At 44.1% G+C, this 26,493-nt stretch overlaps 1 protein-coding gene across 2 annotated transcripts in view; it reads right to left on the bottom strand.

Moving 5' to 3' along the window:
* Positions 1–26,493, bottom strand: part of Dnah8 (dynein axonemal heavy chain 8) — a 234,034-nt gene that overhangs the window by 93,849 nt on the left and 113,692 nt on the right. For both annotated transcript variants that reach the window (XM_036167928.1, XM_036167929.1), the window contains 14 exons: positions 26,354–26,463; positions 24,458–24,621; positions 23,280–23,472; positions 21,973–22,095; positions 19,487–19,617; positions 17,714–17,867; positions 15,410–15,574; positions 13,579–13,805; positions 11,725–11,843; positions 10,249–10,352; positions 8,885–9,061; positions 5,827–5,994; positions 3,396–3,611; positions 480–617 (listed from right to left, as the gene is read on the bottom strand). In XM_036167928.1, coding sequence (XP_036023821.1) covers positions 480–617; positions 3,396–3,611; positions 5,827–5,994; positions 8,885–9,061; positions 10,249–10,352; positions 11,725–11,843; positions 13,579–13,805; positions 15,410–15,574; positions 17,714–17,867; positions 19,487–19,617; positions 21,973–22,095; positions 23,280–23,472; positions 24,458–24,621; positions 26,354–26,463 — 2,189 coding nt within the window. The remainder of the gene's footprint in view (positions 1–479; positions 618–3,395; positions 3,612–5,826; positions 5,995–8,884; positions 9,062–10,248; positions 10,353–11,724; positions 11,844–13,578; positions 13,806–15,409; positions 15,575–17,713; positions 17,868–19,486; positions 19,618–21,972; positions 22,096–23,279; positions 23,473–24,457; positions 24,622–26,353; positions 26,464–26,493) is intronic.

The raw sequence follows: 26,493 nt of genomic DNA on the forward strand, positions 1-26,493 counted from the left end.
ATAGATAGATAGATAGATAGATAGATAGACAGATATATATAATAGATAGATACACAGAAAGATATATAAATAGGTAGGTAGACAGACAGATAGATGAATGGATATAATAGATATGAGTGGACAGACAGACAGAGATAGATGGATGTAAGATTGGGTAGCAATAGATACACAAATAGGTTCCACAGGTGTTGGGGATTTAGCTCAGTGGTAGCCCTGGGTTCGATCCTCAGCTCCACCAAAAAAAAAAAAAACAACAACAACAACAAATAGGTTCCACATATGATGCTATTTGAGAAATGAAAATACCTGAGATAAGTGTGTGCCCTGATTTAAACGTTATCCCACGTACACACATACTGAACCATCACATAGTACCCATCAAGCATGTCTGTGTTCTTAAGTAAAAGCTTAAAAACTGCACTTGGTTTAAATGCCAAGCTCCTTCTGTAGAGCATCAGCTTACCCGTCTCATTACTCACCATTTTCTCATTCATGGCAGCATCAAATTTGGCCTGCACTTTATCCAGCTCAGCCTGCTTCTCATCCAGCAGGGCCTGGGCCTTCCCCAGTTCTGCGTTGGCCACAGCCAGGCGGCCTTCCTGCTTGGCCAGGTTTGCCTTAGGAAGAAGGGCAAGTGCTTCATACAGAGCCACACAAGCTCCATGAAACATTCATGACTTTAGTTTGTAAATTATCCCATAAATCACAGAATTTCTGCAGTGGATGCTACTTCTGAGGTCATCTGTTTCAGTGTTTGCAACTGGGGAGGCAGGCTGTCTTGGGGATATTTTATTAATTTTTTCCCTTTTAATTATTAATGTTCACTATGGAAAACACAGAAAATGCAACAAAGCAAAGGAAGAATTTTTAAAAGCTTTGGTTTTTCTTACATATAAGTATTGTGCTAAGAAAGTACAAAAGGACATTTTTATTCTTTTCCCTTAGTAAACTCTAATCCTTGCCCCAAATCCCTAAAATATTTTTAAATTAAAAAAAAAATCATTTTATGTGGTTGGGTGTTTTGCCTACAGGTATGTCTGAGAAGAGGGCATTGGAGCCCTTGGAACTGAGGTCATGAGCCATCATGTAGGTGCTGAGACTCGAACCCAGGTCCTCTAAAACAGTATCCAGCACTCTTAATGGCTGAACCATCTCCCCTTAAAATGCTTTTTTAGTCAGGCAGTGGTGGTGCACACTTTTAATCCCAGCACTCGGGAGGCAGAGCCAGGTGGATCTCTATGAGTTCGAGGCCAGTCTGGTCTACAAATCGAGTTCCAGGACAGGCACCAAAACTACACAGAGAAACCCTGTCTCAAAAAAAAAAAATTTTTTTTTTCAAGTGATGATACAATTTTGTGATGTTATACCATTTGAATGCATCTTAATTAATATTCCCCTACATTTGTATTATTCTTCCTCTCTCTGGCTTTTAATTCTTAAAAATGATACAAGGATAAATATTACTGCAGTAGTTTTGGTTCCCCACCCCCCAAATCCTACAACATGGTAATTATCTGTTTTTTACAGCTTTAAAATAATTAGTCGCTAATACATAGCCAGAGCTCTCTGGGGTAGAAGTTCCTTGATAAACATCTCATTTTCTTCCTTGTTTACTTGTTTGCTTATTTATTTAGGCAGGTTCTTATGTAGACCAGGCTATTCTCAAACTCCAGAGATCCACCTGCCCCTGCCTCCCAAGAGCTGGGCCTAAAGGTGTGCGCCGCTGTGTCTGGCCCATGTGAGGCTGGTTCTTACCCCTAGATCTGTCAAGGCCCAATGGCATGTGCCACAGTCTCAAGCCACCAGGGTGTTTTTGCTGGTTCTCACTTAAGATACAAATGGATTTTTATGCCTTTTAAGGTTTTATTTAATTCCACACTATCTTATTTCTTTCATGAAGCATTATAATTGGATCTTCACGATGGATCATATTTTTTATTAATTAAAAAAAAAAAAACTTTGTTCTTATGAGCCTTTACTCTGAATTCTACATTTCTAGTAAGTTTTCATTTGGTATCTTCCTTTGGGGCATATTTGCTGTTTTCTCATCATTTCCCTCTATTAAAACTTTATTTTCTGTTTCGTTCAGAATTATGTATGTCGAGCTTAATTAAAGAGGTAGTCATGTCTTAAAAGGCTTCTCGTGAGGAAAGGCAACACCCATGCTTGCCCACCCATTTTCTACAGTGCAACGAGCAATGGCAGCTCTTTCAGCTTAATGGGAGTATGGGGGTTGAGTTTGAGCCCTGGGGGTATGGCGGGGTATTTTATGCATCGTTGAATCCCTGAGGGTGATTTTTGTCCCCTCAGACACAGAAGACACCCTGACTGGGTACAAGCAGCATGCATGTGCATGTATATATGTTGAGGGTGGCTACTACCCAACGCTTTGACTGCACCCCTGAGATTGTCCGTTTCCTTCTAGTGAAGAGAAGCAGCACTGGTGCTGAGTTTGGACCCCAGCAACTTCCCTTTTAACCGTGTGTGTGTGTGTGTGTGTGTGTGTGTGTGTGTGTGTGTGTGTGTGTAAATATGTGTAGGTGAGGATATTCTTCAGGGGTCATCCATCTTGTTTTTTGAAACAGGGTTTCTCACTCCTTACTCAGAACTCACCCATTCAGCTATACTGACGGGCCACAGAACCCCAGGAATTACAGCTACCCCACTTCTCCTCACATGTGTTCTAGGGATCCAATTTCAGTCTTTATGCTTGCAAAGCAAGTCCTTAGCGGTGGAGCCATCTCCTGCCCCTGACTTTCCTCCTTCCACAAGCAACTCTGGTTATTTTTGTTACACTTCACGACAGGTCTTCATTCAGTGTTCGAGATCAGGGTACATTTCCAGGTGCTGATCTGAACTTCCATAAGCTTAGTTTGGAATGCCATGAGCAAACTCAGTCCCCAATCTCTGAACGTTCAAAGACCTGCCAAGTTGGCCTTTATGGCAGTTTATTATTCTGAACAAATTAATTTCCTGTTGAAGCGAACAAGTCAGTTTTTGTGGCCTGCAGTGCCAAGAAGCGTGCACTAGATATTTTTAAAAAAGGAAGGAAAGAAAAAGAAGAGAAACTTTGAAAGGACATAAAAGAAAAAACAACAGTCAGGCATGGCGGCACACGACTTCACTCCCAGTGGGATTAATCCAAGTAGGAAGCGTAGGCAGGCAGAGCTCTTTGAGCATCAGGGCAGCGTGGTCTACACAGCTAGTACCAGGCCAGCCAGGGAACAAAAAAAAATTACAAAACTGCAAAACTAAACGACTAAATAAATAATAAAATTAAAACATGGTTACAGAAGCATTTGCCTCTCTTGGTCTAAATCACAGTCTGTCTGCTAACAGTAATTCTTATGATTGATTTTACCAAGCACTGATTTACAGGGTGGAGGGAAATGTACCTTCAGAGGCAACACCTCCCTGTTGATGCCATAAAATATTGCCATAGCAAGTGTCCAGGACAGCAAGCCAGCCACATTCCCACAGACTTTTTTGGCACTTTCAAAAGTGTAATCCTCCATGTTGAAATAGGGCTGCAGTAATTCAACAGTCTCTTCGTTGATGGTGTCCTTGGGAAACTGCTGCAGGCTCCACAGGAATCCGGTAGCACTCATCAGCTGGAAGAGAGCATGGCAGTCTCTCAGGCCTCAGAGTAAAGAAATCCTGGGATGAACTGCTCAACTATGGTGGTTTGAATGAAAAGGGCTCATATATTTGAGCACCGGGTCAATGGAACTGTTGGGAAAGGATTAGGAGGTGTGGCCTCATCAGAAGAGGTGTGTCACACTGGGGGCAGGCTTTGAGGTTTTAAAAGCCCACACCATCCTCAATCGGTCTCTGCCTGGTGGCTGTATCTCAAGCCGTGAGCTCTCAGCTACTGCTCCAGGGCCTGCCTGCCTGCTGCCATGTTCCCCACCATGAGGATCTGAAACTGTAGGCTCCAAATAAACCCTTTCTTCTATAAGCTGCCGTGGTCACGGTGTCTTACCACAGCAACATAGGAGTAGCTAAGTCACCAACTGATTTTTTTTTTTTCGAAGAGGTAAGCATCAACTGACTCTAAACATACCAACCAACCAACTGATCCTACCGGCAATGGCCAACCTAACCCTGTGGACTGGCCATTTTTTTTCTAATTACATAGTAAGACAGACAGAGAGAGACACAGAGACAGAGACACAGAGACAGAGAGAGAAGGAGAGGGGAGGGGAGGGGAGGAGAGGAGAGGAGGGGAGAGAGAGAGAGAGAGAGAGAGAGAGAGAGAGAGAGAGAGAGATGAAAATCCACATTCCTGTGCAGTAAATGTGTCTAACTACCACCAACTTTAAAGACCACCTTCTGGATATGGGGCTTGACTGACACCAAGCTGGTTAACACGCTGGTTCTGGGCATATTTCATTTTTTTTAGAGGGTTTTGAACCTCAAAATATCTCTGTGTACATTTTGAATCTTGAACACTCCTCAAAGACCCATATGTTAGGAGGCTGGAGAGATGGCTCCAGGGGTAAGAACACTTGCTATTCTTGCAGAGAACCTGGGTTCTATTTCCAGCACCCACATGATAGCTCACAATTAACTCCAGTGTCTGACTCCCTCTTCTGACCTATGTGGGCACCATGCATGCACACGATGCACAGACATACACGCAGGCAAAACACATAGAAATAAAAAAATATTTTTTTTTTAGAAAGACCCTGTCGCAGTCACTGTCCTATTGCTGTGGAGAGACACCATGACCAAGGCAACTCATGAAAGAAAGCATTTAACTGGGGGCTTGCTTACAGTTTCAGAGAGTTATCAGCACGGTGGGAGGCAGGCAGGCAGGCAGGCAGGCATGGTACCAGAGAAGTAGTTGAGAGCGACATCCTGATCCACAGGCAGCCAGAGAAAGAGTCTGGGCCTGGCACGGGCATTTGAAACCCCAACCAATCTCCAGTGACACACCTCCTCCAACAAGGCCACACCTCCTAATCCTTCTAAACAGTTCCACTCCCTGGTGATGAAGCATTCAATTAGACAGGCCTATGGGTGTCATTCTTATTCAAACCACCACAGACCCACATGCCAAAGGCTTTGCCCCATAGCCATGGTGCTATGAGGAGATGATAGAACCTTCAGTGGGTGGGGCTAGTGAGAGCAAGTTAGATCATGGAGTTACGGCTCTGGAAGGTGTACTAGTTACTGTCTATTGCCGTGAAAAAAAAAATGCATGATGAAGGCATCTTATGGACAGAAACGGTTTGTCATGGTTCATAGTTTGGAGGGTATGGTACAATTGATCTGACATTGAAGAGGAAGGCATGGCAGCCATGAGCTCCATGGTGACAGGAGTGTGCATTCGGGACACCTCAGCTTCTTGCATCTTGGCAGAACAGAAAGCACAGAGCACTTGGGAAGTAGGGTCAGACTCAAGGCCCACCTCCAGTGCCCCTATCTCCTTCTAGCAAGGTTCCACTTCCTAAAGTCTACATGCCTTTTCAAGACAGAGCTACCAGCTTGGCACCAAGCAGTCAAATGCATCAGCCTGTGGAGCACGTTTCACATTCAAGAAACAAAGGATACCAGAACCCCAGCCCCTCCTCTTCCTCCCTCTACTTCCTGCTTCAGTTAAGTAGTTTCCTCTGCCATGTGCTTCAACCATAAACCTTTCCTTTTATAAATTGATTACCACAAGTTTTGTATGACAGTGATGGAGAAAATACTGAATAACGTGAAGTTGAAGAGACACTCTTGAATACACGGTAGCTGGTTGCAATGTGCCATCCTGTCTGGCTGATTCTTCATGTCCTGGAACATGATGTATCTCACTAGACTTCCAAAGGTTTTTCTTACCTTCAGTGACTCTCCCCATGAGGGCTTGCAGCAAGGCTTTTCTGGGTCCATGGTAACAGGGTCAATTTTCTTTTGGAATAGTAACAGCACACAGTCCATGATTCTCATAATCAGATGAGGTGGTTTAGCGAGCTTCCTGACCGTGGCAATGTCATTTGGTTTGATGGTCTGTAGTGAGGAACAGGAATACATTTTTTCCCTGAGTGGTATTAACAGACTTATATACGGAAACCTAATACTTCTAAATGATTAAAACAGAAAACAATCAAAACATATTTCATCTTCCAACTCCTAACATTATCTCCTCAGGGATCAAATTTGAAGGTTTCTGCATAATGGCTCCTTCATGATTAGGTTCAGATTTCTGTTTGTTGGCTTTTATTCCTGCTTTGTTGCCCCTTACATTGACTGACTTACAGGATTAATCACTCATTGCCCACTGCCCAGACCTCCGCTAACATAATTGGTATGCAGCATTTAGACAGCTTGCATCCTAGCACTGGGGAGGATCTCAGGGGCTTGTTGGCCAGCTGAAGGTAAATGAATCAGCCCCAGGCCCAGTGAGAGACCCTGCCTCAAAAAATAAGACATTTGATGTCAAATTCTGGTCTCTCTATATATGTGCATGTAGATATGCATACACCTGTGCACACATATGTATTCACACTACAAATATGCACACATGCATACAACACACACAATGAAGATGAAGAAAAAATATTTTTAAAGAGAAAGCAGACAGAGCCCTGAATATCAGAATTCTTCCTTTTAGTTTTCATTTTTAGGCCTGTCCTGTCTCTGGAAGGGGGAGAAAGTCCATGGAAACAAGAACACTTATTACAGTAAAAGGCTTATGAAAATACACTTAGGGGCTGTGAGCTGCATTTACATGAAGACATTGCCTGGTGTGATGGGTTGAATGAAAATGATCGCCATACGCTCACATGCTTGAATACTTGGTCCCCAGTTGGTCTGAACAGTTTGGGAAGGATTCAGAGGTGTGATCTCATTGGAGGAAGTATGTTCTTGGGGTCAGGCTTTGAAGTTTCAAAAGACTCAGGGCCTTCCCAGTGTGCTCTCTGCTTCCTGTTTGTGGACTGGTGTGTGAGATCTCAGCCACTGCCCCAGCTGCCTGCCACAAGCCTTCGCTCCACCACCATGGACTCCAGCCGTCTGGGACGACAAACCCAGTTAAACTCTTTCTTTTATAAGTTTCCCCCATCATGGTGTTTCATCACAGCAACAGCAAAGTAACTAATACACCTGACATCCAAGACAAGGAAGACAAGGAGAGCAAGATCAATAAAACATCTTAAGATTCACCCAGTTTCATGGCTGCCCATAAAGGGTGTGGAGGGTGTGACCTAGACATGGAACTAGATGATTACCATATATTTATTCATCCATTTAACAGCTACAGGCATTCTCCTACAGAAAGCAAAGTGGGCAAACACAAACGGCCTTGCCTTCCCAATCTCCCAAAGAAGGCAGAGAAAATACAACTCCTTTAAAAGAGGATCTGTCGTGACAGAAGCATAGAGCGATGGCAAATCAAAGAAGAGCCCAGAAGAACTGGAAGCCTCTGGAGGAGTGAAGGTTGGCCCAGCTTCAAAGGATGGTTGTGACTGGGCAATGAAGATTAGGAAAAGCAGTCCTGGCAGATGGAAGAAGACGTTTAGCTACAGCCAAAGGTAAGAGGTCATAATTCTTCTAGAACCCTACAGGTGCTTCTATGTGGGTGGGTCATACTGTATGTCGGGACCAAACAGCAAGGGCAAAGTTCAAAACATAGGAGTCAGGTTGTTAGCAACAACAGAAGCAGGTAGACTAGTAGACTGTAGATAGGTGATAGCAGATGATAGATGATAGATAGATAGATAGATAGATAGATAGATAGATAAAATGAATAAATAGGTATAAATAATAGGCAGATACTAAAATAATAGACGGACAATGCTGCGGAAAATCCTTTTGTACACTGTGAAGACTTGTCGCTGTAATTGGTTTAATAAACAAACTGACTGGCCAATAGCTGAACAGGATAAAGTTAGGAATGGGAAAGCCAAACTGAGAATGATGGGATGAGGAAGGGCAGAGTGAGAGGAGTTCCAGACAGACAGACAATGAGTCAGACACACAGAATGGGTTAGAGGTAAAAAGGCCACGAGCCTCGGGGTAGTACATAGATTAATAGAAATGGGTTAAGTTGTAAGAGCTAGTTAGTAATAAGCCTGAGCTATTGGCTGAGCATTTATAATTCATATTCAGCCTCTGAGTTGGTTACTTGGGACCAGGAGGTTGGGACAGGAAAGGTCACGACTACAAGACAGACTGAACACTATCAATGTTGTATTATTTCTAATGCCTATATGAAACTTCAAGAATCCATGAGGGATTATCATGCCCGTGGAGACCTATAAAACTAAGTACACTGACACAAGATTATGTGAATCAACTTGGTGGTCATGAGAAGGGAAGGCCAATCTCCTGCCTCTAGAGCCATGCCCCTGTTGTATGCACTGTGGTACACACATACAGTTTAAATTGCTTGGTAGGCTGAGGCAGGAGGATGGCTGGAGGCCATCTTGTAACTGTATCCTTAGAGAAGTGAGAGCCACCAGAGGGTCTGAAAGAGGGGAGTGTCTAGGACAAGGCAGTCTCTGTAATCTGAATCTATCCATGCTCTTAGGAGACATGTCCAACTTGAGGGTCCCCAGCCCCATGTGTTCTAGGATAGCACTAAGTGCAACCCAACATATCTGTAGATGACAGTCTCATGTCCCAATGTCAAAAGATTGGCCATCCCCAGGGTTAAGCCACTGTCCGCCGGCTCTGGTTCCTGGTTCCCACGGAAGGCTGGTTCAGGAAGGGGAGCAACAACACACACTACAGCCTGCAGCTGAGGAAACGGAGCCAGTGGAGACATGTGTCTCTAGGTGAGGCTACTAACGGAGCTAAGAACTCCACTCCAATGCCTGACTACAAAGTTCCAGGGTTAGTTAGATGAAGCCCAGCATCCTGTAAGATTTGCCCCAGAGGGAGAGGGGGTGGTGCTCACGTTCAGGGCGGCCTCCGCTTCTTCCAGTGCAGGTTTGGCTGCCTCTAGTTTGGACTCTGCCTTCACCTTTTCACTGTCGATCTCATCCACGATCTTCTGGGCTTTGTCCTTTACCTCCTGGACTTCATTCTTCACTTTGGCTGAAGCCTGGGCACTCACGGTGACTTCTGCCAGCACCTAGTAAAGAGAGTCCACCAAACCCTTTCAAGTAAAATGTATAGCTGTGTGTCTGTGAGATACTTAGTTACTAGAGCGTAAAAGAAGAAAGTAAGAGCAAAGTTCTCCATCTAAGTCACCTCTATTTTAATGTGTATTGAAAGGTAGTTGGAGGGATTTGGAGAGATGGCTCAGCAGTTAGGTACACTGACTGCTATTACAGAGGACCTGAATTCAGTTCCAACACACCCACATCTAGTGGCTCACAATCATCTGTAACTCTAGCTCCAGGAGATCAGACGCCCTCTTCTGGCTCCCATGGGTATTGCATGCAGCGAACATACATATACACACATATATATACACATGATTAAAAATTAAACCTTTAAAAATAGTTCCTCTGAATGGTACCGTGTGATACTTCATTTTCTGAGCTATCCCTGATCTTAAGAGTATATATAAACAAATGTAAGATTTCATAAAAATGGTATTTCCAGTCTATGACCTTCTAGAGACAATTAAAACAATTCAAGTACAATGGAGTAAAGTAAGATGCCATATTGAGTCTCCTATAATAATACTAAAAGTAGCTAATTTTTGGTGAGTGCTTAACAATGCTTCCCTAGAATACCATCCAATTCAGCAACTGGCTGAGGGTCCAGGCTCAGGTCGCCACCTTCTAAGCGACTCTCAGATTGTGAAAGCAGTCTGAAAGAGGTGGTTGGACATAAATGAGCCACACAGGTGTACTACTGCCATGGGAGAGGGCCTTTGGGTTGTTCTGTTTTTTACTCCATAAACCCTCCCTCACCTTGGCCTTTTCCTTACTCAGTTAAAAAAAAAAAAATTTTTTTTTGGATAAGCCTTGCTTGGCTCCTCTAAAAAAATTAGAATATGAAAGGACCTTAAAGATGAGATTTAATCTAACTCACAGTTAAGGAGAAAGTCCACATACAGGTAACTAAGAGCAAGAGCTTAGGTACAGAGAGAGACAAAAGAACATTCTAGACCAGGCAGAGGGTGTCCCTGGATGGCTGCCTTACCACCCCTCATCTGTAGGCTTATGTCCTGTTTATTTTAATAAAGTTTTCAAATAAAGATTTTTATAAGTTATTTTAATCAGTTATGTGAGAATTGCAGTGTAAAAGTACTTTTTAAATATGGGGAGATATCCCTTGTTGGTAGGGACAGGGTACATGCAAACTTACTTCATCTGCTTTCACAGAAGCCACGGCCAGTTCCTTCTCCTTCACAGCGAGATCCTGTGAGAGTTTAGCGACAGATTCGCTGGCCTCCATCAGCTTGTCCAGACCTTTACAGACACAGACATGGAGAGGCCCTAGCTGGTTATGGCCCAGCCTCACATCAGGTATGCATTCACTACTGACTATGTATAAGCCAAGCACAGTGTGTGACATACATACCAAACACAACATCACGGACAGAAACATACCTGTCTTTAGAACAAGGCTGATCACTTTTCTTACATGCCCAGTGCTGTAAGATTCAAACTCAGGTCCTCATGCTGGGGCAGCAAGCACTTTACCTGCCAAGCCATCTCCCCAGCCCCAGGTTTGTCTTGTTCCAGTTACGCTTTTCCCCACAAGATGGCTTTTTCTGGTCAGCAAGCAGCACTCAGGGACTGTGACCCACACCTAACACAGGGAACCCAGGGCTGAAAGAGCCATTAGCCATGGTTCTAGAGGAAGAAAAGGCCCTGTGCTCACAACTACCTAGTTTTTTACCCGGTCATAGGCCTTTGCTAACATGACCTACTTTTAATAATCCAATTAATATTTGGAGTGAACAAACACTCAGGAGCTCAAGGTCATCCTGGACTATATACATCGAGTTGGAGGCCAGTGTAGACTATAGGAGACACTGTCTCAAAATACCAAAACAACTGTAAAAAAAAAAAAATAGTATTTAGGGGCAGGAAAGATGGCTCATAGGTTAAGAGTCTGTACAGTTCTTGCAAAGAACCTTGGTTCATTCCCAGAACCCACATAGGACAGCTCACAAATTCCTGTAACTCCAGCCCCAAGGGATTCAATTCCCTCTCCATAAGTACCTGCACTCACAGTCACATACACAGTCATACACTCACACATAGCCACATACGCACACACAGCCACATATACATACAGTCACATACACACACAGCCACACACACACACACACACAGAGTCACACACACACAGTCACATACACACACAGTCACATACACACACAGTCACATATACATTCAGCCACATACACACACAGTCACATACACACACAGCCACACACACACACACACACACACAGCCACACACACACAGCCACACACACACACAGCCACATATACACACACAGCCACATATACATACATAGCCACATACACACACAGCCACATACACACAGAGTCACACTCACACACAGTCACATACACACACATAGCCACATACACACAGCCACATATACTTACACAGTCACATACACACACAGCCACATACACACACACAGTCATACAACACAGCCACATACACACACTCACACACAACCATATACACATATACATAATTTTTAAAATCTAAGAAAACAAAAAGTGTTTGATTTTCAAACACAATAATATCCACTCAATAGAAGGCTGGGATCGCCATCAAACAAACCCTAAAAAAGACAAAACTGGCCATTCCTCTTACCGATATTCATCCGCTCCGCTTGTTGATTGATGTATTTCACCTTTTCAGTGTAGATGTTTTTATAACCATTTATAAATGAGAGGTATGATTTGGGGGTCACATGGGCTCTTCGGCGGTATCTGAAAGTGGAATATAAAAATAGCCCCCCCTCGGTCATTCTCCTGTCTTTCTGTGAAGTACCCCGATGTCACACCCTCTCTGACAGCTATGGGCAGTACCTGGCATCCCAGAGGGCCATGGGAAACACTGGACATATCTCTGCCCTCACGGGGTCCTGCTCTGGCCTGGTGTTCAGCATAGGGGAAGCTGAGAGAAGGAGGCTGCATAACCCCAGGAGGGTTTGTGAAGATTAAATAAATTAGCCTTCATGAGCATGCTCTGTCAACAGGAAGTTTCCGGACAGACTGGGGGACAGTGGGGATGATGCCAATGTGTGCTATAATTTCTTTTCACTTAGCTACTGTTGGCTGCTCATTACAAGACCAGTCTCTCCCCCGTCTAGCTTAATTGTTCTTGAAGTCAAGTCCAAACAGCCGCACTAGACTCGGGGTTCAACTGGCTGGGAGCTTTACGCTTCAGTCATTATAATAACCACAGAAATAAACAAAAGGGGTGATTTAACTCGAGAAACTCAGGTCCAAGTCTAGACTCTGAGTTTTGACTTAAAGGCTCACCTTTGGAGTTCTGAGGGTTTTTAACCTTTTCGAAGTTTCTTTTGATTGCTTTGTTTTTGTTTTTTGTCTGTTTGCGAAGAACAGACATGTATGTAGCTATCACTAGAGCATTTTGTGAAAACACTCACTTTGCAAAATCATTTTGTAGAAACCATTCCTCAATGTAAGAAAATGGGAAAAGTCTGAAGGCCATAGAACAATTTCCAAAACTCAAGAAATACATTTTGTGGTCATGTGAGAAATAAAAAGAAATTGATGTTGCCGGATGATAGAAAAGGAGCAATAATGTCTGCCTAACTGGGAGGGTTCGTGCCCACTAACTCCAGAGAGACAGAGAAACACCTAGAATCAGTTAAGAGGGATGGACTGGGCATGGTCCTAGCAAAAGGAAGAAGTTGGCATAAGCAAACACTTCAAGGCATGGACATCCTCAGAGGTCCCAGGACCACCCAGACTCTGCACAGAAAAACAGGCATAGCTTTTCAAGCGGGCTCTGCGCCTTGCAAAGCCCACACACTCACCCAAAGCAGGGAGCTCAATATTTCTGCAGGCCCTTGTAGACCCTCCTTTAATCCTACCTGACATCTTTACCCACTGGCTCCCATGCATTGTGGGGCAAGGAAACCCTACGGTTTTGTGGGCAGCTTGCTCAGAATGAGCAAGCCATCCATGGCTGTTCTTACTGAGTGGTTCTTCTGTACCCAATTAAAGTCCTGTTTCATAATTAATTGCCAGAAAAGCTTTGATAAGACTCGGCTATGTAAATGCCAAACCTAAAATGTTCCCTCAACATAAGGCAATAAAGAAACTTAAAAACAGTGTCCTTCTTTAATCAGAATAAATAATGCATTGGGATAAGAAGCTCATTTGAACCGTTTATAAGGAATTATTTAGGTCATTTTCAAAACAAAATTAAGCAAATGAAACTGTGATTCATTAAGCATCTGCTACTTGGAGTCCTGGAGGGTAAAGAGGTATTTAAAAGTATGGCCCCTAGTTAATTTTTAAATCTCATTTATCTGGCATCTTTTCATTATTTAATCACTAGGAAATCAATGCAAAAAAATGCGGTGTGGCTAGGTCTGTGCAAAAAAAAAAAAAAAAATCAGGCTATGCAAAGAGTCATTAGATTTAATTCCTCTTTGGCGAGAACTCTGTGGTTCCAGTTAATCTCACACACCTTTGGAAATAATTCTCACAGCTCTCGGAAACCATGTCGTGAAAGAGTCCCATGGTTTCCACAACCTGCCTCTTGATCTCAGCGGAGCAGACAATGTTATAATCCAAAAGGAAGTAGGAGGCTACGGCAATCAGAGCCTCCTTGGGCCAGCGGCTGAACCAGTCCATGGTGCAGCCAGAAATCAAGCCAGGGAACTTCAGGGATCGGGCCCGGAACTTCTCACCAACCTGTGGAGAGCAAGGTCAGAAGACATGAGACACAGAGAAGGTTTGAAGGCCAGCTGGACAGAGGGATATGTTCACACCCTGGGCCAGCAGTGTGATGCTGAAGGTTAAAAACCGCCTGCTTGCTCTGCAGCAGAATACCAAGTCAGTGTTTAGCTGAAGGAAGGTGCAGTATTCAGCTCTTCCCTGTCCTGGGAAAATGGCTGCCATACTGGGTTCACGTCTAGGAACTACCTTCTTCTAAGAGAAACATGACAAACTGATGAGGGGGTGGGGGGGATGGGGCCGGTGCTGGACCCTGGAGAGAGCACACGTGATGTGACAGTCCCGAGTGAAAAGAAGATCTTCTAAACCCTCCCTTTGACTATCTATTCAAACAATGGACTCTAAGAAGTTAATACCTCTAGGATGTCATGCTGTGTGAAAGAAAAGGCTGAAGCCTGGAGCTAGTTAGAGGAGGAGCTTGTCTCCAGGAAGAGAGAGAGAGAGACAGAGAGACAGAGAGACTGGAGCCCAGATAATGATGGCTGGCAGGACCATACCTTGACCACTTAGCTACCCTAGCTCTTGCCTTCTATCTAAATTCAAACCTCAGGGCAGGACCTGGAAGATGGATGGGCAGTGAAGGAGCATGTCCCTGGGCCCCTTTTGTTCTTCCTGCCAATGTTGACCACACTGAACAAATTTCCCTTTTCTGTTTTTCACTATTAATTTGTCTCTTTAACTGACTCACTGAGTACCAGTGGCCAAAGTTGGCCTCTTGAGCCACCCAGGCCATAGGCTCTGACCCTAACAGGCACAGTAACACAGGCAGCTGAAGGAAGAGGCCACCCCTCTAGGGACGCAGTTAGAGAGAGACAGAGACCTCCTCCAAGTGTCTGAGAAGTACAGTATGTAGGAGAGGAAGGAACTGGGCTCATTTTACAAGGCAGGACCAGAGAAAAACTCAGACAGAGAAAACTCAATTGTATAGAGAAAAAGAGAGAAAGAGTTCAGACGTCAGGCTGTCTCCACCCTACAGAGGAATGATGCCCTCTGAGACAGAGCAGAGCTGTACACATCCCAAGAGGATAAAAATGTCCTACATGCATGCTTTCCAGCAGTGTTTCCCAGCATGGTAGCCACTGGCTACATGTGGCCAGTGAACACAGGAAATGGGGCTGACAGGCCCCAGGAACTGGATGTGTATTTTTACATAATTTTAACTAATTAAAATTCAAGTAACCACATGGGGCAAATGGCTGCTAGATTGGCAAGCATGGTGGTCTAGAGATACTCAAAGGTGGAAAAATCCATCAAGAATATTCTAGATGTTATGTCCATATTAGGGATACAGATGGGCAGGATTGAATCACTAAATTCTTCACAATTCAAATAATATACTTTTCTTGTTAATCTGTGAACGGGTAAGCTATACAGTAGCCTCAGATAACTCACATACTCTTAAATGGCTGCATTGGTGATGAGCTTTGGGTCCAGGGAGCGTGGTATTAGAAAAATCTCATTTTAGTTTCATGAAAGAAAGGCTAGTTTCTGATCAAGTAGCTCATCAGAGAAGGTCACCTATTAGATGCCTGATTCTATCTACATAAAAAAGGAAGACTCACTGGGGAAAAGCAGAGGACAACATGTAAGTTCCTCCTGGATCTGCTGATGAAGTATTCATACAGGTTGTCAAAGGTGGGAGGGTGGCGAGGCAGCTCCCTCTTCATCACCGACACCAGGCCCTGGGTGATTTCATCCATCTCATCTCGGGCAAACAAATTGGAGATCTTGGAAGAACATACAAGAAAGTGAGGAAGTGATGTGTATTTTAAATAATTAATAATTTCCCACTGCTGTAAGTGTGGTTAGTCACCCTCCATCCCTTCCCCCCTTCTTCCCCCGCTCTCTCTGACACACACACACACACACACACACCACCACCACCACCACCACCACCACCACCCCCTTTCTGCTGCTCCTCAGCCACATGCCAAGTTTGCCAGACATTATCAAGAGCATGACTCCTTTATTGAGCACAGTAATCAAGAGCAGTTCACAGTGCTCCCCCCCCTTAAGAAGCTGTCACCCTAAGAATGGTCCCCCCTCCACCCCTCCAATCAATGCTTTCAAGTTTCTAGTGATTGGCAGGTCTTTTCAACTCTGCTCTCAAGACAATGCACTTAGCCCTGGTCCCATCGAGCATCAGCAACCACCAGTGTGCTGGCCAGAGTCAACAGTGGAAGGCCTGACCGTGAGAAGGGCGTGCTTTGGGGGTTTCCCATTGGCTGGTGTCTGGGAACGTGGCTTTGGGGATATCTCTTCCATTACTAATTGATAAAGTGTTTCCCCCGAGTTTAAACTATTCATGCAAGCACTGCCAATATATGGTAAAGGCCTGCTTTTCTTCTGGGAGTCCAGACAGCTCTAACAAGATTTTCGAACTCAGAATCCCCACACAGGCTTTCCTGAGTGTAAACATGATATAAACAGCATGGGGTACACACGCCAACCCCTCTTCCTAAAGGGGAGGCATGTTTTATATGGCCCCTCAGGCAAGCACAGGACACCTGGACATTGGTTCCTCAAGACTACACATGGAGTGTGTGTGTGTGTGTGTGTGTGTGTGTGTGTGTGTGTGTGTTTACATGTGTTTGTGTGTTTACATGTGTGTGGGGGTATTCACATGTGTGGGGGGTGTTCACATGTGTGTGGGGGTGCCCATTATGTGTGCTGGTGTGCATGCCCATGCATGTGGAGGCCATTCTCCAGACACCATCCACCTTGATTTTTTAAACATGGTCTCTCACTGATTTAGAACTCACAAACTAGGATAGGCTATGCTGGCTGGCCAAGGAGCCCCAGGGATGCCCCCATCTCCATCTCCCCAGCATGGGGATTCCAAGAACTCACCACCATGCATGGGTTCTGGGGATTAACCTCAAGCAAGCATTTTCCTGACCAAACCATCTCCACAGTCCAGGATGGCTCCTACTTATGTCCCAGTTGGGTATACTTCCTATAAATCTCAGCCATTAGTACAACTATGTGCTGAGTGCTCGTGACCTTCTAACGAAGTACGAAGGGTGGGTGGCCATGGGAAACAGTAATGCAAGAACCCACCCCAACCCCTTCCAGCAAACAGAATTCATTCACCCATTCTCCACTCCCAACTGGTACATAGGTAGAACAATAAAATGAGGCATAGGACCAAGCTGAAGATATAAGATAGGCCAGGAACTGTATTTAAGAGGGAATAAAACACACACACACAAAAAAAAATATGGAGGTAGGCAGCATGCATTTCACACAAATACAAAAATAAAATGAAATAACCCACAACAACGAGTATGCCTAAATCTCATTTCTCAAGTCCAGAATGTATGACAAACAGTCTTGCATTTTTAAAGTTCCTGTTCTTCCTACACAAATGAAATTTGGATTTAAGGGCTGGGAGACGACGGTTCAGGTGGTAAAGTGCTTGCCTTGCAAGCATGCCGACTTAAACTCAGTCTCCAGAAACCCACATTTTAAAAACTAACAAAAGCCAGGTGTGACATAATCCAAGTCCTGGGGCCCTGAGTCTGAGCCCCAGCACCTAGGTGAAAAGCCTTGCGTGGTGGCTCATGTTTGCAATGCCAGCCCTGGGGAGATGGAGACAAACAGATCCCGGGCTTACTGGCCAGCCAGAGTCCCAGGCACACCAGAAATCTCTTGCCCAAAGCAAATGAATGAACAAAAGGTGGAGAGTGACTGAGAGGAATGACAGCCAGGGCTGTCTTGGAATTTCCACATGCAAATTCACACATGTGCATATATATCCACACACATGCACACACACACACACACACACACACACACACACACACACACACACACACGTATGCTACATACTCTCTCACTGTGAGCTGCCCCTCTCAGAGACCCACCTCCCCCGAGGACAGCAAGTTATTAAGGTATTCTAGGAATGCCTCATCTTTTATCTCATTGTCCGTAAAGATGAAGGTGATGCCTTTGCCTTCAGCTCCGGCGACTTTATACAAATTCTTTAAGTCTTCTATTAGATTGCTCACGTTGTAAGACCTAGAAAAGAAGCAGTAGATGATTTTTCAAAGGTTCTAATGAAGTTGGAGACATGGCTCAGCCATTATAAGTACTAGCTGCTCCAGCAGAGGACCCATTTAGTTCCCAGCTCCCACACTGGGTAGCTCTAATGTGCCTGTAACTCCAGCTCCGGGCCTCTGTGGGCACTGCACACTTGTCTTGAGCATACAGATGAGTAGGCACATGCATACACATAAACTTAAAAGTAACATGTTAACATATATAGCCATAGTTTATCTCAAGACACAGTAATAAACCATGATAATTAGAGCAAAAAATCTGCACTGACTCCAACACAAACTGAATAATGGTGTCTGCCAGAAAACGTGCGGAGCAGAGATAAAGAACTAAGGGTTGCCATTCAAAAGAAGTATGTTCTATACATCTCAAGAACAGAGAGGTGGAGAATTTAACGGAAGTGACCCATAAATCATAATGGGAAAGGAAAATGAATATGAACTCTATCCAACCACCCTAACCAACAGATATTGTCCAAGTGAATACACATCTAATATCCAAAACTAATCTGAAATCTGGATGAGTTTGGTTTAGGGGGTGGGGCAGTCGCAATAAATTAGGAATAAAATTAGTGACAAATTAGATATCACAGCCATGTGCTCAGCTCACTAAGTGTCTAGATACAGATAACGCCTACAGATATATTATGCAATTTGGCCTAAGTAATTGAAATACTGTAATGAGGAGGTTACTGATTATGAATATGGAAGCTCCTGGGCTTTTTCCTATCCCCCTGTTTCCTGGTAGATAGAAGTGCCACAGGCAGCGGTTTTGATATGTAATAATACAACAGGCCTTTCTGAAGTGTTGTAGCTAAAGGGTAAACTGATGACAAGGACAGTGAAGAAATGTCACGTGAAGAGGGTATCATAGTGCAAGTGACAAGGCCACCCACTGGGATCACAGATTCAGAAACATCCAGGATTCTGGCTCAGTACCAACAAGGGAAGATGTGCTGGGGCTGGAGTCTCTACCAGATGGAAAGAGTGCGAGGCCCACTTAAGGAGAGAGGCAGGGCTTAGCCAGCCACTGGAAGGTAGACTCCATGATCCCACTTAAGGAGAGAGCCATGGCTTAGCCAGCCACTGGAAGGTAGACTCCATGATCCCACTTAAGGAGAGAGCCAGGGCTTAGCCAGCCACTGGAAGGTAGACTCTATGATCCCAGCAGCCACTGATTGCCTGTAGCTCCTCATCTATGGATAGGGTCTTATGAAATGTCCCCCATCCATGCTGGCATGTTGACTGGTGCCATTATCATGCAGGTCTTTGGCTGTGGGTGGACTTTATCCATAATCTGTGTGTATCCTCTTATATATGAAATTTTACTTAGAAAGAAGGGGCTCAGTGGGTAAGGGTACCTGCTATCAAGCCTGATGACCTGAATTCAATCCCTCAAGACCCACGTGGTGAGAGAAGAACACTTTGGCATGCCCACACATAGACACACATGCACACAAAATAAATAATAAAAATTCAAGGAAAAGAAATTGAGGTAAATCAATACACCAGAGCGCTATGTTTTTAAACATAAACATTGAACTACAGGATGACACGTCACTGAGTTTTAGCCCATCTTACCTGGTTAATGTGATCTGAAATATTTGGTACCCAGCAATAAAAGAGGCCAGTCTCGAAAGGCTTTGCTTCCCTGAGCCGCCGACACCCACCAGCAATGCATTACCACAGGATGTTCGGATTATCCGAGAGATCTAGTTTTGAAAGAAGAGTGTTCATCAGAAAAATGGGTGCAAATGTCTATATTTTGTTGCACTCATGGAGCCAAAGTCCAACTACGTGTTTCCAGACTACCTTAGACTCTTTCCTAACAATGCTCTGTCCCGGATTTTGTTGTTGTTGATGTTTTAACATGTTGCATTGCTTTATCTAACTCAATTTCTTTTTTTATTTGTGTGTGTGTATGTGTGTGTGTGTGTGTGTGTGTGTGTAGGGAGTACCCCCGGAGGTCAGAAGAAGGTACTGGATCCTCTGGAGCTGGAGTCACAGATGGTTATGAGTCACCAATATGGGTGCTTGGAGCTAAACTCAGGTCCTCTGCAAAAGCAGCCAGTGGTCTTAGCTACTGAGCTGTCTCCAGCCCCTTCGGTTGCTCTGCCCACCTATATGTGCGTCATGAAAAAGGACAGGTTGGTTTTGCTCTCTTCTGTTTCACCACTGTGTATTTATGTGCACATGTCATTACTTACTTTTATTTTTATGTGTGTGTATGGCTGGGGGCAGTGTACATGTTGTACAGGTACCCAAGGAGGCCAGAGAGGATATCAGATCTGCTGGAGCTAGAGTTACAGGCAGTTGTGAGCCACCCAATGTGGGTCATAGGAGCCAAACCCCAGTCCTCTGGAAGAACAGCAAGTGCTCTTAGCCTCTGAGCTATCCCTCCAGCCCTTATTTAATTTCTTTGAGGCTTCCTGGCTGATGAAGATACACAAAGTGTAAGAAAGGGCTAAAGCTAAAGTTGTCCACACTGTGTATGTTACAATGAATCATACAGACGCCTATCTACAAGGAACACTGGCTTTACCATCTCTTTTCTCAAAGTATCAAAATTCTGGGATTAGCAAGAGTAAAGGAGACATTTTTGGGAAAAGCCCGTGGGAGCTGGCCCTCTACCTGGTGTGACCTTTCTGTGACTGGTTTCTGCAGTAAGGATAACAGGCAAATGGAGGCTCAGGGCTTACAAAGGCCATGCTGACACTGGGGGGAAAAGCCATCTTTTAGTCTTTTATATTAATGTCACCAATGAAGAAGAATGAGATGGATCCCTGAATCCATTATTATCCATAAATGTGTCTATTTTAAAAGATTTTATTTATTTTATGTTTGTACATGTTTTATCTGTCTCTATACCACATGTATGCAGTGCCCAAGGAGGCCAGAAGAAGTTGACATAGAGCCCCTGAAACTGGAGTTACTGATGGTTGTGAGACACTGTGTGGTTGCTGGGAACTAGACCCAGCTCCTCTGGAAGAGCTGCCAGTGATTTCAACCACTGAGCCACCTCTCCAGCTCCTAAAAGTAACTATTTTTTTTTAAACATATGATATATCCAGATGTCAAATCAGTAATAACACTTTGGTTATGCATGATTACATCACATTTTGAAATATATTTATCAATTACATTTTTTGCACCTAGATGAGGCTCTCACAGCCCCCATATCATTGTCATGGTGGGAGTTTATTAACTAATATGTTGGATGCATTGTGTGGAAATCCCGAGACATTAAGAATTCTACCAACTTTGAGGCTGTATCCTTACATGATGTCATCACTGCTGGGAAGAATTCCTCTGCCATCATCCAATTATGTAAGGGAATAACCTATTTGGCAGCTTTCCATCAATGGATCACACCAAGCTACCTCTAAATACCTCCTTTCCCTGTCAGTCCTGTGCACTGGTCTTTCCCCATCAGTCTGGGTTCGAAACCAGCCTGGTCTACAGAGTGAGTTCCAAGACAGCCAGGGCTACACAGAGAAACCCTGTCTCAAAACAAATAAATCAATAAAAGAGTCCTTGCTGTGCAATCATGGGAACTTGAGTTCAAATCCCAGAACCCATGTAAAAACACGCCAGGCACGATGAGGGCAGAGAGGATCACCAGAGATGGTTGGCTGCCAGAGATCCAGTTTCAGTGAGAGATCCTATGTCAAGGAAATAAAGCGGAGAGTGACAGGGCAGGGCACCCGGCATCTTCCTCCGGCCTCTCTGTGGGCATGGGCACATGTGCTTGCACACACAATAATTAAGCATAATTCCAAGAAGGGGCATTTCTTCCCAAGCTGTTCAAGCTTCGTCCGAGAATGGGGAGTACTAGGAATCAGAACGCCAGAATCTCTGGGCACAAAATCCAACCGCCTTTGGAAAACACGCGCTGCTGTGTGAGTGGGCTCAAGGGGTTCTTAAGAATCCACTGTTTTCAGAAACAAGGAGCTGACTCAACCATGACTACTCTTCTCAGGGATACCTGGTAGGAGGGATGCTCTCACCGTACATTGACCTCAGTTACTAAGTTTTAGCAACAGATACCAGGAAGTAGTCAACAGCACCTTAATTAGGTGAGTCATCGCATCTTTAAAAAACACCAGGTCAAGAGATGTCCCTCTGATGATCTCATTGAACTGCCTCTGGTAAAACTGCAGTTTTTCACACAGAAAATCAAAGCTTGGCACCTATAGGAGAGAAAAAATAATATTTAAGACTCCGATTTTTTGATGTAGCAATTTTTTTTTCTGTTTTTAGTCTGTGATTTAGTAGTTTGGCTTTTTGAAAACACACAGAACTTTTACGCCGTTTATGTGACCAAATCCACAACCTTGTTGCTGTGAAGCAAAGCCTTACCTACTGAGTTTTATCCATCGGTCTTTTGCTCCACACGCACTTTATAATTATGTTGATATGTGATCTTCTCCCCGCCCCCAAATTCACTTGCAATCCTGTTTTCATTTCATTAAATCTACCTCTTTTTACTTATTTTTTATTTATGTGTATGTGTGTTCCTGAAGAAGTTTTGTAAACCTTATGTATGCAGAGGCTCTTGGAGGCCAGAGGTGTCAGATCCCCTGGTACTGGAACTACAGGAAGTAATAAACTGTCATGTGGGTGCTGGGGACTGAACCCAGCTCCTCTGGAGGAACAGGAAGTGTTTTTCATCTGCTGAGCCGCCTCTCCAACCACAGATCTATCTATTAATGTAGGAAAACGGCATGTCTCTATTTAATTCACTAAAGTTGTATCACACCAATTCCTCAATATTTTATCAAGGGACTGAGAATGTTGGACAAAACATTTTCAAAGTTACATTTTCCATCTTGGGACGGCTGGCCAAGGCTGGCCAAACTTCCATAATGGCTAAAATAGATATTTTAGTCTTGTGATCCTTACCACTGCTACTGCAAATGCTCTTGCCAAACAGTCACAGACAAAACACAAACAAGTGTACATGACTATGTTTCAACGAAACTTTATCTAGGAACTTTGAAATTTGAATTCCATATAGCTTACATGGTGTTTATTCTTTGTCTGTCTATCCATCAATCCATATATATATATATGTATGTATGTATGTATGTATGTATGTATGTATGTGTGTGTGTATGTATGTATGTATATGTATATATATAAATTTAATACCCATTGAATATATTTAGTGCTGCCTGTGTGTGCATGGGTGTTGGACCATCTCCTAGAACATAGGTAGCCTCTCAGGGCCTTGAAGAAAAGTGACCCTCCCTCTTCCATAGCCATCAATTGTCAATGGCTCCTTAGCTGACACAGGACTCCATGAGCTCCTCCCCTATCCTTGCTGAGAAAAAAAAATTTTTTTTGAAAACCTCTAAGAGATGAAAGTAAGTACCAATTCGTAGATTTTGGGCACTTCAAACATAGTGTCTTCAGGTTCGTCACCAGTGGGCTCAGGCATGTCACGGAGAAAATCCACAAAGTATGGTTCTGTGGCAATAGTGGACGCGATCTCAGGGCTGATGTTCTCCTCAATGGCCCGAATGAGTTGTATATTAAACCACTGTTCATCTTCAGGAGTTATAAACCTGAAAGGACAGGGCACTGAACAGGAGACAGACAGACAAGAGAAGCACGTCTCTACCCAACCCTGCACCTTCCTCTTCTCACAACAGGAAACACTATGCCCTCTATTCAGAGAAGGGCACACAGCCCCACTGCTGAGGTGAAGCCAACAGGCCCCTGTGGTTTGCAGGGCAAGTGAGGAGCAGGCACATGACCACATCAGACCTGCAGTGCCACAGAGGGAAGACAGAAGAGTTGCTAACATCTGTAGAGGTCTACCTGTGTGTCACCATGTACATCTCTCAGATGAGGAAACTGTAGCTCAGAGAGACAACTGAACTTTAATGGGGTGATATGAGGTTTCATTCATGCCATGATCACCGTTTTAAGAAAATACATAGCTGAAATTCACCGCTAAACTGTATCAACTCTCTGATGGTGTCATGGTCCCTGAAGAGATGCTGTTGCAGCTGTGTGGGGTGAACCAGCAGAGGACTTTCTTAAAGTGACAGGCAAGTGAGAAGCGCCATTGATATTTTTTCAAGCCTCATTGGAAACTGACACACAGGCCAAGGAGATGGCTCAGTGGACAAAGGGCTCAGGCACAAACACAGAGACCTGAGTTTGGATAGCCAACACCTTTGTAAAAGCCAGGTACAGTAGCATACTCCTTGTCACCCTAGCTCTCAGAAGGCAGAGGCCGGAGGAGCCATGGAGCTCTCTGGCAGGTCAGTCTAGCTGACTTAGTGAGGTATGGATTCAGTGAGAGAACTTGTCTCAAAAACATAAAGTGGAGAGAAGTTAGAGAAGACACCAGGCCTCCATGAGCATGTGTACACACACACACACACACACACACACACACACACACACACACACACACACTTTGAGACAATAATCCTTATCCATGGCTCTGAGTAGGTAATACAAGCATCAATCTAGAAGTTTAGACTAATTAGGCCTAGCTTCTCAGGTCATGTGTGTAAATGTCAGGGCTGCAGTGCACACCTGTCTGCAATCACTCTGTTACACTCATGCTTGAAGAGTGACATGAGAATGGGGATCGAGTCACACTCTTCAGCTTTTATGGTTAACATCCCTTGCCAAATTCTGGAAAGATCGCGAAGGTTGAAGATGTAATGAAATTTGGAAGGCGTCGGCAGCATCTTCACCTGGAGATGAGAAACAAGGTTAATACCCTCAATTTAATTCTCAGATTAAAAAAAATTAAGAGAAACAATGTCTTCTTGGCTATTCTATCCCATACACCCTATTTTAATATTTTTTCTTCACTTCTAATTTTTTATGTGTTTGCTTGCATGTAGGTCTATGCACCACAGGGGTGCAGTGCCCAGTGAAACCAGAAGAGGGCATCGGATCCCCCAGGACTGGAGTTACAGATGGTTGAGAGCCAACATGTGGGTGCTTCCAACTAAATCCAGGTCCTCTGCAAAGGCAGCAAATGCTCTTAACCATCTCCCCAGCTCCCATCACATTTCCTGTTTAAGAATGGACCTCACTGGGTGGTGGTGGCGCACGCCTGTAATCCCAGCACTCGGGAGGCAGAGGCAGGTGGATCTCTGTGAGTTCGAGGCCAGCCTGGTCTACAAAGCTAGTCCAGGACAGGCTCCAAAGCTACAGAGAAACCCTGTCTCAGAAAAAAAAAAAAAGAATGGACCTGGTGAGTAAATAAATAAAACCAAGTTCGTATTTTTTGTCACAGCATTGACAATAAAAAAAAATCATAAATAAGAAATATAAGAATTATAAAGCCAGGAATCCTTAAACAGGATGGATTCTAGAATAACATATAAGAGACAGCCTCCAATGCCTACTGTTCTGCCACTGGTCACCCTCAAACAAGCCCCTTCCCCGTGAATTCCCACAAACCACACAAACCAACCATGGGGAAGACCGTGCCTAATGATGGCTGACCTCACAAGTGTATATGGATGAGTGAGCAGAGAAATCCACAGGTATATAGGTAAAGACAGAGCTATGTAGACATGAAAAGCTATCATAACACAAACTGAACATGAACTGGCGATCACACAGGTTAAGAAGAATGACTATTCACATTTAGTTGCTTGTGTGTGGTTTATGCATGTGTAGTTGTTGCTGTGTGGGCAGGTGCATGTATACATGCATGTGCATGTGTGTAGAAGCCAGAGGTTGGTGTCAGACATCTTTCCTCTATCATGTTCCACCTTAAATTTTGACAGTGTCTCCCATTGTGCTTGGTTGGAGGTTAAAGATTTCGCAAGACTATATGGCCGGCGAGCCTACTGTCTCTGCCTCCCAGAACTAGGCTTACAGGCATGTGTCACCACATTTATCTTTTTATATGGATGCTCAGGATCCCAGTTTGGGTCCCCATGCTTGTACAACATGCAATTTACTGACTAAGCTGGCTCCGCACCCCCAAGCATCTTCTGCAGATTGCTCTGATTAAATCAGATGGCCCCAAACTAACCCACACAACTAACTCACTAAATGCTCATGTTAGTACCTGTTCACAGAATAGCCTCTTTCTGTATTGAAAATATACCCTATGGCGTTTGTCAGGGTTTGGTTTTGTTGTTGATATTGTTTTGTTTTGTTTTGTTTTTTGGTGGAGCTGAAGATCAAACCCAGGGCCTTGCACTTGCTAGGCAAGCCCTCTACCACTGAGCTAAATCCCCAACCCCCCTGTCAGGGTATTTTTTAAGACTTTTTTAAAATTATTTTATATGTACAAGTGTTTTGTCTCCATGTGTATCTGTGTACTGTGTGTGTACAGTGCCTCTAGAGGCCAGAAGAGGGCATCAGAGCTTCCATAACTGGAGTCAGCAGACAGTTGTGAGCCATCATGTGGGTGCTGGGAACAGAACCTGGGTCCTCTGTTAGAGCAAGGCAGTTAGTTACCTTGGTCCACTGCCACAGCACTCGGCCCACTGAGACTAAATTACCAACCATATCACAGATTTCAGGTTTGAACTTTCTACACGGATCAAAGTATCCACAGCCGATAATTCCTGGGAACAAAATAAGAAGGAAGGCACACG

This window comes from Onychomys torridus, chromosome 18 (assembly GCF_903995425.1).
Source record: "Onychomys torridus chromosome 18, mOncTor1.1, whole genome shotgun sequence".
NCBI classification, from domain to species: domain Eukaryota; kingdom Metazoa; phylum Chordata; class Mammalia; order Rodentia; family Cricetidae; genus Onychomys; species Onychomys torridus.